This window comes from Daktulosphaira vitifoliae, unplaced genomic scaffold (genome assembly GCF_025091365.1).
Source record: "Daktulosphaira vitifoliae isolate Bord-2020 unplaced genomic scaffold, ASM2509136v1 Scaffold_5, whole genome shotgun sequence".
Lineage (NCBI taxonomy): Eukaryota > Metazoa > Arthropoda > Insecta > Hemiptera > Phylloxeridae > Daktulosphaira > Daktulosphaira vitifoliae.
In genome coordinates this window covers 5020359-5034908 of record NW_026099576.1, presented here as the reverse complement: position 1 = coordinate 5034908, position 14550 = coordinate 5020359, and the positions used below count along the sequence as shown (strand labels likewise).

Genomic DNA, 14550 nt, shown 5'->3' with positions numbered 1-14550 from the left:
TCAATTATTATTGAAATTAGATAAGCTTAGGATTTATTGATTCTGGGGATGACTGTAGAATTTAATATATACCCGTGCTGAGAACACAACAGTATTATTGCTTTATGGTCAGGAACTATTAGTAGATTTATTACTTTAGGGGGGAACTGCATTTCCCCTACTAAATACCTGATTATAGAATTTTATAGTGATTTTTTTGTTGGATATGATCATTATCAATTATAATGTACATTAAAATTTTATGTAAGTTATTGTAAGAACAGGTCTTGAGTTTTTTGTCATTTTCTTTTTAAGTTATAAAAAAATAAATAATAAATCCAAGATTATTGTATGCTATATTTTAGATGTAATGGTTTCTGGTATAAATGACATTATTTCAAACATTTGGTCAATAACCTTTTTCTTTCTTTATAGCTTTTTTAAGGTTAGGTATGAGTTTCAAAAAAAAAATGTAAACAAACTTTGTTTGAAAATACTATTTCTTCTAATGTGTGTATACTTAAACTTTTGAATATGAAACAAACTTTTTAGCTCTTTATGCTTTTTTAGCATTTGTGAGCTATTACCATAAATAAAAATGTAATTCTTTTAATTCTCAGTATGATTACTTAATATAGTTTTAAAGAAAATCATGTTTCCAAGTCAATGGGTTTGGGCTTTACTAGTAGTTTTTGCTTCTAGTCAAAAACTCGATGTAAATATCTGTCCAGAGCAATGTATCTGTCCAAAGAAACGTATTGGCGAAAAATTTAACAAAATCAAATGTGGAGGATTAGATAAACCTATTATGTATATCAATGAACTAAAATTTGATCAATTAGTAAATAATATGACTGTAACATTTCTGTAAGATTATTTATAAATATTAAATACTTATTGAAACTTATCACTACAAATAAAAAAATTTATAGAGATTTGTCAGAAAATGTTATATCAGCTCTACCAACAAATGCCATTCCTGTTTCATCTCTTCAAAAACTGTAAGACTTATTTATTATATGTTTATAAATTTTCTTAAGTCTATAATTTTTTTTGTAGTGATCTTACTAAAAATCTAATATCAATAGTTCAAGTTGGAGCATTTCGCGGTATTCCAAATCTTAAATTTTTGTGAGTAATTCATATTTTTAATTTTAATTTTGTTACTTTCAATTTAAAATTACAATGAGATCCATTTTATTTTAGAATTTTAACTGACAACAAACTAAAAAATATATCTCATGAAATGTTTGAAGGATTGTTGTACTTGGAACAACTGTAAGATATAAATTTTTTAAATTACATATTTTTAAAACTGTTGACTTAATATTATACTTTTTTAGAAAATTAAATAAAAACTTTATCATGCAAATACCAGGCAATACATTTACATCTTTAATTCACCTGACTCGAATGTAAGTAATATATTATTAAGTTATAAAAATAATGTAATATTAGAAAAATTAACTTAAGTCTTATAGTTTATCTGAAAGTTTAAAATCAATAAAGATTTTACTTTTATATTTTACTACTTACACAACAAAATCAATTAACAAGGTTCAATTTTGAATCATTTTTGAATTTGTAAAAAATGACAATAATAATGTATTTGGTTTTCATAGTTTAAAGATTAAAATATAAGGACCAATAATTTTATATGTATTTTAAATATATATATTATCTTTTTATAAAACCACAATATAAAATCTATATGGAGTGATTTCAAATCAAATTTAAAATGATCCAAATTTGTTAAAACATTAATTTTTTCAAAAACTATTGATAATTTTAAACTTTTGTACAGTGAAAAAATAGTATGTTCAAAACAACAGTAATATGTAGTTAAATAATTTTTTTTTAAGGGTTAAAAAACTTTTAAGTTAATTTTCTTAAAGAAAATCCCTATTTTTAATTTATGATAGAAAAAAAAATTATTTTGCTAATAGATTTTTTATATAGAAGTTAATCGAGATCTGAATCATAAGTACACAGTGCCCTAGTGATAAGATTTATCTCTACAAAATCTTAGGTCACGTTCCTTTTTTAACATGATTTTAGGTACACTTTTGATGATTTAGACATGGTCTAAGAAGACAATAATTATTAATAATAAAAAAAAAATTTTCTTTAAAATTATAATAGAATTATAAGTTATTGATAAGAATAATTATTCCATATTATTGTAACTTACTCTGAATGTATAAAACATTTATAGTCTTATAATACATAGCTACCAAAGTTTCAATTAAAAAAAAAAAAATAAGAAATTTAATAGACTCCTTATTAAGTATACTTTTGCCTGAGTTAAAATTGATAAGTTTCACAATTAGTATGTTTAATATGCCATACCTATATTTATAATCTTATATTCAATTTAAATAAATTTTTATTTTTCAAAAATAAAAAAAATTGTTTTATGTTTAATCTTAATAATTTAATATTTCAATATTTTAATTGAATGTTTAATTGTGTAGAGATATATCAGATAATCTTTTAGTTTGCGATTGTGAAATAACTGGCTTTCTTGATTGGATTAATAAAAGAACTTTAAAGCTAGGTCCTAAATCTGAGTGTTATGAACCTCCTAGCTTAAAAAATATTCCAATAAAAAATGTACGGTCTGATATGTTAAACTGTCTACGTCCAAAATCAAACACTTCTCCTGCAATTGAAATAATACCAAATGCTAATCTAGTAAGTAAAAATTTACTGAGTTTTATTATTCTTTTACAATTTAAGGCTATTAAAGGCCATATATGTCTATTATGAAGAAAAAGTTTTTTAACTATCATTTTTTGGAACAATTTTTAAGTTCACCTTTCATGGATTTATATTAAGAATCAGCATTAAGCAGCCCTGGATCCAAATCTGACTTCCAATGGGTAAAAAATTGGCCTACTAAAAATATTAAACAGCAAAATTATTTTTATTTTTCATTTCCATTATTGTTTCTATATATCCAGAGAAATTTATTGGTTGTACGTAGTTGATGTTTAATTTACTTATCTGATATTGGAGAGTACTAAATTTCCAAATGTTACCCACAGAACAAATTGTGCCTTTTTTTTAAATTAAAGTACAATATTTTATATATTGAGTTTAACATTAGCATGGGGCTGTTGAAGCTTTCAGTTCATAGGCCCCTCAAATAAATTGAATTTCTTTTTGGATGGGAGAGGAATGAATAAAGCAATGTGGTGGAGAAGTATCCTGATAGGTTTCTTATTCAAATTTTTAAAATATAATATGGAACTATACCCCTTCAGATAAATTATTCAAGATACATCCAAGGAGTAAATCATATTAAGTTTATATGTTGTCTATTTTCAGTTTTAATGAATTTTTAAAATTATATTTGTTTCTTTCCAATCTTTGAAAACAAATTTTCTGGTTTACCATACAAATTAATTGCCCTGGTTTATATTATTAAGTTGACTTTGTTTAATATTCTAAATTGCCCCTAAGTGAATTTCAAATCCGTGATGATATACATTTTACATTACAATGTTATCAAATTGATCATCCTACACCTTTTTTCTAAAAAATAATTTAGTATTTTACCCAAGGACACCTAGATGAGGGAAACAGAAAGTGCTATTGCACTACCAAGTATTTTTCATGAAAGTAATATAAAACACAATCCTAACTATCAGTTTTTAATTTAAATTTGAGTTGTCATCTTTGTAGTATAGATTTTGCAGCAATTATTATTAATAAAATTAAGCTTTCCTTTGGTAAGCTTTTTATGATAATCTAAACAAAAACCTAAGTACAGAAATATTACAGCCCCCATGGCTTAAACTGTTGTTAATTATTTTTACATCCTCTGGAAAATAACTATTAGCTGACTACTAGATTCTAAAAAAATGGAATAAAACTTATAAATAATTCAGAAAAATATCATGTTTTTATGTGGAAGTACAATGTTTAATACTATTCTCCTTGGGAGATCTTATACATTTTTATTTTCTCTTAGCTTTAAGTTACATACTTAAATTAAAATATTACAATATTATAGGTTTTATTTGAAGGTGATTCTATTGATATCCTATGTCGAGCTATTGGTCCTGATGTTTTAGAAGGGGTTGTTCTCTCGTGGAATATTGCTGTATTAAATTCAGATAATTTTATAAGTATTAAAGATAGTGATTTCATAAATACAGGCCTTATTCAAAGGTAATCAACTTATTTTATTTTATACATTTGTCTATAAATTAATTGTTATTTAAATAACAATAAATAAATTTATTTATTTATAAATAAATAAATTAACAGTAAATAAATTTTTTGTCAAAAAAAAAGTGACAATTAAATCACTTTTTAGAACAGAGTTCTTTAAAATTTGAATATATAAAAAAAATGATAATTTATTTTCGTAATTACTTACAATAAAAAATATACTTACATTTTTTGTAAAAAAAAAAAAAGTAAAAACTTAAATTCATTTTCCTCGAGACCAAAAATGTATGTAACATTACACATTAAATATAAATTTATTTTCTACAAAAAATAAAATGTAAACAATTCCTTCACTGCAATAATTTTTTAGTTAACTAGATATTTATTTTTACTATTATTACGTATCAATATAAACACATTTACAGAATGATGTTTTTATCATAACCTACTCGATTACTCACAGAATAAAAATAATTAAGATTTTTTTTGGATATCTTAAAATCATTGAGTTCTTTCATTAAAAAAATAATAATTTTAAACTTCGTTAAGCAAGTTTTTTAGCATTAACTAATTTTTCAATGTTTTATCATATAATAAGTTTTTTTAAATGAATTTTTTCAATTAATTTATAAACATATCTGTATGATTATCAAGTAAGGGGTCAGATAAGCTTATACAGTTTTTTATTACTTTGACCAATCAATTTAATACTTTTTATAAAGTTTTAATATGCACAATAATACAACTTTTATAAAAATATGCATGGGTAATATTGGATGATTTTTTTATCATAAATCACTCCATTATTTACAGAATAAAAGTCATTTTGAAATATTTTTTTTGGTTACTTTTAGTTACATATTATTCTTGAATTATTAGCTGTGTAATACTTTTTAAGTTATTCCCTTATGCCTTGTATGGATGTCAACTTTTTTTCGAATATAAAAACATCTTGAATATAATAAAATGTTTGCGTTTTTATTTTAATAGTAAATGTCATTTAAATTTTTAACCTAACTTTCTTTCTTTATTATTTATAACTCTATGTAGTTTTTTTTTAATTTTTAAGAAAATATACATATATAATATATAAGGGATTATTAAAAATTGGTATCATTTATTTAAACAAAATAGTTTATACTTACAATATTCACACATATTTTAAGGGTTTTTAGAATAAAAAAATCTCTATTTTTTCTTAAATGTAGTATTAAATAATCTATTTACATTGATAAGTAATCTATATTTGTAATACCTTATATATTATATATGTAAATTTTCTTAAATATTTAAAAGCCATTTAATATTAAAATAATACCTTAAACATTTATAATATTTAAAATAAGTTTTTACATATAAGAAAAATAAATTTAACACCTTATAAGGCATAAGGGATGAACTTAAAAGTAATACATAGCTAATAATTCAAGAATTATATGTAACTTAAGATATCCAAAAAAAAATTAAATTATTTTTATTCTGTGATTGGGTTATAGTAAAAATATCAATTGTTTATTTTTTTTTTCTAATAGTAATATTACAATTTCAAAACTTAATTCTAATCATACTGGCAAATATGATTGTACACTGAATACTACTAGTGGACCCCGTGTTCAGACAATTTTCTTAACTATCATTTCTAACAAAACTAAATTTTGTCCAGTTGAAGGTAATTATTTTAATCTTCCTATATATAGAATAATAATTACTGATAATTAAAAATAAATTTAATTAGAAAGTAGAGACAACAAAGGAACATATGTTTGGACTCGTACCATTTCAGATGTAACAACTACTAAACAATGTCAAGCAAATGATGAAGTAGAACCATTAGCTAGAGGTACTGTTAGTAGACATTGCAACAAAAATGGCAAGTGGGAAATAATAAATGCTTCGGATTGTCCATTTATAAGCCCAATTACTCGAATATTTTATACTCAATCAAAAGTAATGATTTATTTATCTATAAAAACATCCTATTTTTATTTATTTATTTATTTTTTTAACGTTTTATACGCCCATTATGGGCTATTGTGGCCTCCCCAAAGGAGGAGGTTTCTACACCATTGATACTCCGGAATGGGTGGTTAGTCCGTTGCTGGAGAGAGGGATGGCGGCTCCAATTACCGAACTGATCTCTCGTTTGGCTAATGAAGCCGCCCGTGACCGTATTTTGAACTCGTGGTAGTGCGCATCAAGCACTGCAGCATTACTGACTCGGCCACACCTTCTCTTGCTTATATTTATACAAATTAATTTTTTTAGACAAATATAACACATAAAGACAGCTCAGAAACAGCTAGACAGCTGTTTAACTACACAAGAGATCATTTTAATGAGATAAAAGATCCTCTTGATGTAAGCTATATTGCTGATATAGTAGATGATTATCTTGAAGTTATGCATGAAGAAAAATCGGTATTATAGAGTAATATTAATTTGTGATTCAGAACATTATTAACACTTGTGTATTTTATTAGCTGACATCAGTTGTTATAGATTTGATAAGTTTGATGGCTGAGTTACCTAAAGAATTATTATTATTAAGTCAAAAGAATGATAAGTCAACTTCTAGACTTGTAAATGCCTTAGAAACTGCATTAGAATTTTCAAACGTCCTAAATTCTCGATGGGTAATTGTAGTTTTTACCTAAATATTTGTCATTCTCTATAAAATTTTTAAATTTTTTTCATTAATTTAAATATTTTCTTTAATAGACTTCTGCAATAGCTATGGATGAGTTCATTATTTCAAAAGAAAACTTCAATGGGTTAACTTGTGTGTGGGGAAGAGATGTTGATTCTCCTATTACAATAAATTCTTTAATGTGCTATGTTTACAACAATCACACTCTTCCTCAAAATAAAGTGGGTATTAAAAAAAAAAGAAATAATTTTTTTCTCGCATATTGCTGTTAATAATAAGATATTTAATTTTTAGATCATTGATGCTTTAATAGAGATTCCAGAGTCATTATTTTCAACTGAAAATAAAAGTGATATGCAAAATCAAGACCTAAAATTGGTCTTCACAGTTTTTGAAGATGGTAAAATGTTTCCAGAACCATTGATGGTTGCAAATGACAATATGTCTTTAATTCCTATTGAAATCAAATCTTGTGTATTGGTATCTAAATTGATTGGAATGGATATGGAAATAATACCTGAACCCTTAATTATTGCCTTAAGGCAACCTGAAAATTATGATCAGTATATTAGTATAAGACCTAGTCCGTCATGGTGGAATCCATTATCAGGATTCTGGGATATTTATTCAAATTCAAGTTGTCAATTAGAAGATATTAGAGGACAAATGCTTATTTATAGGTGCAATAGATTTGGTTACTTTGCATTAACAATGGGTCAGACGTTATTACGTAATGTTATATATCCCACCAATAAGTAAGATGGTTTTTTAATTATAGTAATATGCTAAATTCAATATTATTAAATTTCTTAATAAAAGTAGTTATACTTACAATTTTTAAGTTGTAAAAGTATGTAAAATATTAGGCGATGTTGTCATAAAATGGTTAAAGGATTTTTTTAATAATATCTTATTAGAAGGCAAAATGCCAAAAGAATCAAGGAATAGTATTGTAGTACCAATATTTAAAGGAAAAGAAGTCATACAGGAGTGTGGAAATTATAGATGCATAAAGCTTATGAGTCATAGTAAAAAGATTTGGGAACAAATAATAGAACTAAGACAACTAATAGAAAAGTATAGGGAAAAGAAGAAAAAGTTGTGTATGGTATTTATAGATTTTGAGAAAACGTATGATAGAGTACCAAGAGAGGTTTTAAAATGGACATTAATAAGTCCGAAATATGTACATTAATATAATAGAGGATATATTTGATGGCACTCGTACTAGGGTAAAAAATGTGGGAGGAGTAACAGAAAGTTTTAGGGTAAGAGTAGGAGTGCACCAAGGTTCTGCTTTATGTCTTTACATATTTTTTTTAGTGATGTTTTATAACAAAACATATAATTTTATAATTTTGAAAAATTAGTATACAGGGTAATTGGCTAACTATGTCTCACGTAATATCTTTAGAAATACAAGTGTTATAAATAAATTTTTTAATCATTATGGGTCTTTGATGAGCTGCATCACAAGAAAAATTAAATTTCTATCATCATCCCTTATATTTAGAACTTGTATCAACTTCAGATTTTCAAATGGCAACCCATATTATTTTTATATATTTTCGTTTGTTATAAAAAAAAAATAATAAGAAGAAATTATGAATTTTAAATAAGATACGCTACTTTAAAATTTATGATATTTTATAAAAAAAATTCAGTAGTTTTCCAACATGGTCACATTATTATTTTATGTAGCGATAAGAGCTACCTGTTTACCATGTCAACGCACGTAGTCAGAATAGTGCTTTTCGATTTACGACCTATAACATTTGAGTCTGTTATAATTTTTTCTGGATAAACCCTAAACTTTAGAGAGCCGTGGAGCACTTAATATTACATAAAATAAAATTTTTTTTTTATTAAACTAAATCTAATGGTGTAAAAAAAATAGTTTTACCATTTGAAAATCTGAAGTTGATACATTGAAGTTTTAAGCATAAGGGATGGTGGTAGAAATTTAAATTTTCTTTTCAAACACCTCATCAAAGATTCATAATGATTAAAAAAAAAAAATTTATTTATAACACTTGTATTTTTTAAGATATTATGTGTAACATATTTAGCCAATCACCTATACAGATTTTTCATAGAACCAAAATTATATTTTATAACCAAAGTGGGGTAATTTTCAATTTATTTTTAATTTTTGAAATGTGTTAATTTGTAATTTAATAATATTATATTAGATTGCAACATATTGAAAGTGCTCTACTACAAACCAAAGAAAACAGCTATGACCTAAGCTAACACAAAACATAATTTCATAATTTTTTTAAATTATCATTTAAATAACACATCATAATTAATAAATAATTTCAAATAAAATAATCTAAATAGTGAGCTAAACATAAAAAAATCACACGTTATTTTATATTTTAAATAAATTTTTTTATACATACTTTAATTGTATCAAGTAGAAGTTTAGGATAAAGGTAGCCAACCCCTAATAGTTGGTATATTGGTGAGGAAAAGTAGATATACATATTTTAATTATTTTTAGACTTTTTTTTTTTTTTTTGTTATAACTATTTTAATTTTTTTAAAGAGAACATCTAATAATTAATTGGTTCCATTTATTAAATTTAAAGGCCCCCTTTTTTTTTAGAAAAATTGTGATCTTGATAAAGTTTTTTTAATTAGTTTTTTTTTTTGTAAATGCTATTGTTCAAAACTTTATTAACATTAAAATTAATAATATTATTAGTTATAATATTTTATGTAATATGTCACAATGAATTAGTTTTCAATATTACTTAGATTCTACAATATTTATTTGTGACATATTTATCAGTACTATGTTTTATAATTTTGTTTTAGTACTATAAAAAGGGAAAGATTATTCACACATGTTTCTGTTTATATCGGGACATTTATGAGTTGTACATTTTTATTATACTCTGTGGCGCTTTATGTAATATTAAATAATAATATACAAATGGCTAAAAAGTTGAAACACTCTTTACCTAACACGTGGTTTGCAATGTCAATGTTTTATTTAATTTACTGGTACAGTAAAAGTTTTGTTTAATTTTCAAAAACAAAGTACATTTTTTATAAAATTGAGCAAATTTGAAGTATAATTCTTTTTTAGTAATGGAATTTATCGAACAGAAAATACAAGATCATGCCAAATAATTGGTCTATTAATACAATTTTTTAGTCTAGCTCCTATGTTCTGGATGACTGTAACTATTAAGTAAGTATTTATTAATTACTTATTAATTTCAAAATTATTATTGTGAGTTATTAAAGTTCATTTTTTATTTGAGGCATTGAAATAGGAAAAGTCAAAATACATTTTTTGTTTAATTTAAATTTATATTGTCTTTCTATAACTAAAAAACAAGCATTTTTTACACTAAATACTGATTCCAACCAAAATTATTATTTTTTAATCTAATACTTAAGAGAAAAGCCATATAACACTTGTACTAACAAAAAAGTAGTAACTCCCAATAAATACATTTATATTACTTAGTATAACTCAATATACGTGTTTTTTATTTAGTTACATTAGGTTGTTTAAGCGATTATGTAAAAATTATCATATATTAAATCTTTGATAATAATTATTGATGAACCTCTAGATAAGTTTAAAAACACGTGTATTAATGTTTTATTTAAATTTTAAATTACTAAGCATTTTTTTACATATCTGTGTATATGCTTTCATTTTAGATAATAGATGATTTAGATTAGTAATACCACTAAAGAAAAAAATTTATATGAGTTTTTGGCAAAAGGAATCATCCTACAGATTTATCAGTGGTTTTATTAGATTCTAAATCAAAAAAAATATAAATGTTAGAGTAACTAGTTGATTAATTTTATAAAAAATAGAAATAAATTTAGAAACTGTTTTCAAATCCTGTTAAAATTAATTATTTTTATTTAATTTCTATAATATTTTAATTTGCTATTTTCAACAAATTATTTAACATCTATATAAAAATGAAATATAATATATAGAGATGTATTAATTTTTTTCTTATTAATTTTAGGGTTCTATATAAAAGAGTTCGTAAACCATTCCTGCCAGCCAGTACTCCATCAGATGATGGTGGTGGCATGAATATTCCTCATGAAGATGTTGTAGTAAAAAAACCTTTACTTGGTATATATATGGTTGGTTGGGGTATACCAATTTTATTGTGTGGAATGTCTAGTGCTGTTAACTTATCAGGCTATGGAGGTCACGAAGGAAATTACTGTTTTTTAAGACCTGGACCTGCTTTTGGTTTCATTGTTGTAATTGCTTTGATTGTGATTAGTTGTATTTTTATACTTAGCTTACTAGTGTCATGTGCTGCTAATGACTTAAATTCAAATGTTCAGCTTTCTGAAGGCACTCAAGCTACTGATTTAGAGTTATTAGATCAAACTAACAGTATGGTTGAGCACAATAGCTGCCGTAGTCTTACTACACCATCAAGCAAAGTGGAAGATCCAGAACAATCTCCAGTTGTTCAACTAAGATTTTTCAATGGTACTCTATTGGGGTATTTATTGAATATTACCATGGCTTATTGTAATATAGTAGTAATGTATAATCCAACTATCCAATTATGGTTAGGTATTTGGTATGCTTGTTTTAATATTCTTCAAAGTTTTTTAATCATGTGGTTTTATGTTTTTGTGCGAATTGATGTTCAAAATGCTTTTGCTGAATTGAAAGATCATCGTTGGGGGAGAAAAAAAGTTGTTGATTCTGTTAGGGTCCCATCAATTAGAACTGATAGTTTTCAGTCTGTAAGACCTAAATCTAATAGTGAAGTAGTATCACTACAGTCTTTCAGATCACCACAATTACAACTTGTAATGATGCGACATCAGTTAAATGCAGAACGTCAAATTGATTATTACAATCCACATCAAATAACTGTAGCAAAAAAATTTTTCAAAAAACAAAGGAGAAAACAAAATAATTTGTCGTGCCGTCCTCCTCTCACTTCACCTGAATTTACAGATAATGGTTATTATTGCAAAAATGGTAAATCTAATAATCTTCATTTAGATGTCAAACAAAATAGTGGATTATTTTCTGACAGCATTATTACAGATCATGAGTATGTAGAAGTAGATGGGCAATCACAATATCATCACAAGTACACTCAACATAGAGAATATTCAACTGAAGAGTTTGTTACTAGTCAAATGAGTGGAGCAAGTTGCGAAGGGATCTCAGATAGTGTAACTGATTGTGGACGTAATATTAGTGAAAAAGAAACATGTAGTAGCCCACATGTTATAGTATCAGATTGTTCTAGTGCAAATCCATTGAATCATACCTATGAAACAATTACACCAATTAAAGAAAGAAAAATTGATTTAAACAAAAGAAAAAAAGATAATAGAAAATTTCAAAAATCAGGATATATGCTTACTAAAAAAAATAAATCAGATAGTGATGAAAACATTGAAACTTGTGTTTAGTTTAGTATATTATACTAATAATTATATTTACTTAATAATTATTAAGTTATATATAATTATATTTATATCAGAAATTTATTTGAATTTTATCATAACTTAACTTTTAATTGCTATAAAAGTTAAATTAACTTAATATAACTTAAGTAGTGACCTTTTATATTGTAAATATTAAGTATTTAAAAAAATATTAAATAATTTTATGCCTTTAATGCTTAGTAGAATCCAATTTGCTAATCATAAATGAAATTGTATCTAACAATTGTACCTATATGATAGATTACTTACTTTTTACAAATGAACAGTTGCAAGAATAAAAATAACATATTGTATTTTTTTCAAACTACTTAATGCTTAAAACTTTTGGATTACCTCATTGATTGTTGTAAAATTTATATTATTTAAAAGAATAGTTAACTATATAAATATTTTATTCAAATTTTATGTTTTTAATTTTTTTTAGTTGTAACAAATACTTTTGTAAATATATCAGTAGTTCATTAAATTTTAACTATCTATATTTTTTAATATTATTATGCCTAGTTTAAACAGGTAATCCAGCTGTGCTACTGCCATTTCAAATAATTTTTAATTTATCATTGTAAATTTTAGAAACAATTTTCTATGTGACTTAAGTTAAGAGTTATTAATAGCTATTAAAATTATTATTTATTCTTTTTGTAGTATTTACCAACATAATATTTAGTGATGATAATTAATGTATCTAAATAGACCAATAAATGTATTAAAGTATTATGGTCATCCTTTAATGTATTATAGTACATATAGTACAATAATATATTAAATTATTGTTTTAGTGTGATAATTGATAATCAGTTGACATTATTTTATAGGTACTTAATTATTATTACTATATTTAAATGTATTATTATTTGAATATATTAGTATTTATTGTATCATATAAGGTTCAGTTTTTAAAGTAACTTAATTTTCCTTGCTAAAAATATGTGATAAATAATGGTTGTAGAATTTTTATACGAACAAAAAACATGTTTCTTATATATTATTATTAAAATAAAAGTACATACATTCACTAGTATATTTTAACTAGAATACTTTTATTTTATTTCCATTTTTATTATATATACTTAGACATGTAATTTTTATACCTTTATATCATACTAAGAGGCTTAAAATAATAATAATATATAAATATATATACATTTTTTTCCATCCGGTTTTGAAATATTTTGGAATAGTTTACAACTATAGATTATATAAAAAAGAGATACAAAATATTGTTGAATCAATAGTTATTAATAATATTTATAATTAATGCACTTATGTTTTTATTTTATATTAGGATGATTTCATCCTAAAAACTATATTTATAATTTTTTGTAATTATAAAATTTTTTTTTTAAATATAATATTTGAACTTTTATTATTAAAGTATATTATTCATTTCATGGAACAATAGAAATTTAATTGTAACTATTTTCCAGAGCACCATCAAATTTTAGCTTCGATGCGAAGCTGAGAAGGTATTGGTTTTACTATGAAGTATTCTTTGTAAATGCATTTAGTTAATTATTTGATAAGGTAGACAAACAAAATGTTTAGAAGTAAGAACAATTTAATTAATTAGGATCTTGGCCCACTGTAAAATTCATAATTAAACTTGTATAAACTGGTAAGTGTATAAAGAATTATACAGAGTGATTTTTAGCTTCGATGCGAAGCTGAGAAGGTATTGGTTTTACTAAGATGTGTTTATTTATTTTTTTTTGTGTCTGTTACCACTTTTTCTCAGCTCTCACCGAACGGATTTCTTTCAACGATACGTCAAAAGATCACAAATCGTATCTAGTCGAAGACATTACCCTTAAAAATTGAAAAAAATTCCCTCGTTCCCCGTAAATGGGGGAAACCTCCAAAAAAATTACAAATTTAAAAATCGCTAATTTTCGAAATTTTTTCAATTTTTTTTACTAAAAACTGCCGTAACTTTTTCAAAAATGAACATATCAATATAATTTTTTTTTTTATAGATGCTTGATATCATTACCTTTCATTTGGTATATTTTTTTCATAAATTTAACCCTTAACCTGCCCACANCATATTTTTTTTGTAAATTTGACCTTTTTGCTGCCCACAGGGAGGGATTTAAAATGACAACTTTTTCACAAAAAATTAATTTTTTCAACATAACTTTTGAAAGTGTTCCGGAAGGTCTGACACTTTTATATATATCTTAAATTAAAGCTAATGTAATGTACTTTAATTTGAAAAAAAAAAATTTCGGACTTTATCTTATCTTCATGGTGAAAATGGCTACCGAATGCTA

At 24.3% G+C, this 14550-nt stretch overlaps 1 protein-coding gene across 3 annotated transcripts; it reads left to right on the top strand.

The window, feature by feature from the left end:
- Window positions 1-209: 209 nt before the first annotated feature.
- LOC126908453 (adhesion G protein-coupled receptor A3) lies at window positions 210-12833 on the top strand. 3 transcript variants are annotated; one of them, XM_050690524.1, is made up of 18 exons: window positions 210-243; window positions 618-846; window positions 912-980; window positions 1039-1110; window positions 1186-1257; window positions 1323-1394; window positions 2454-2673; window positions 3998-4155; window positions 5691-5827; window positions 5894-6105; window positions 6424-6576; window positions 6639-6791; window positions 6877-7026; window positions 7100-7560; window positions 9629-9817; window positions 9903-10007; window positions 10813-11801; window positions 11871-12833. In XM_050690524.1, the coding sequence occupies exons 1-18, from the start codon at window positions 225-227 to the stop codon at window positions 12242-12244; spliced, it is 3834 nt and encodes a 1277-aa protein (XP_050546481.1). In that variant the 5' UTR covers window positions 210-224; the 3' UTR covers window positions 12245-12833. The 3 variants fall into 3 exon arrangements, with proteins under 3 accessions (XP_050546481.1, XP_050546478.1, XP_050546480.1); XM_050690521.1 differs by having other exon boundaries at window positions 10813-12833; XM_050690523.1 differs by lacking the exon at window positions 210-243 and adding an exon at window positions 474-489 and having other exon boundaries at window positions 10813-12833.
- Window positions 12834-14550: the final 1717 nt, after the last annotated feature.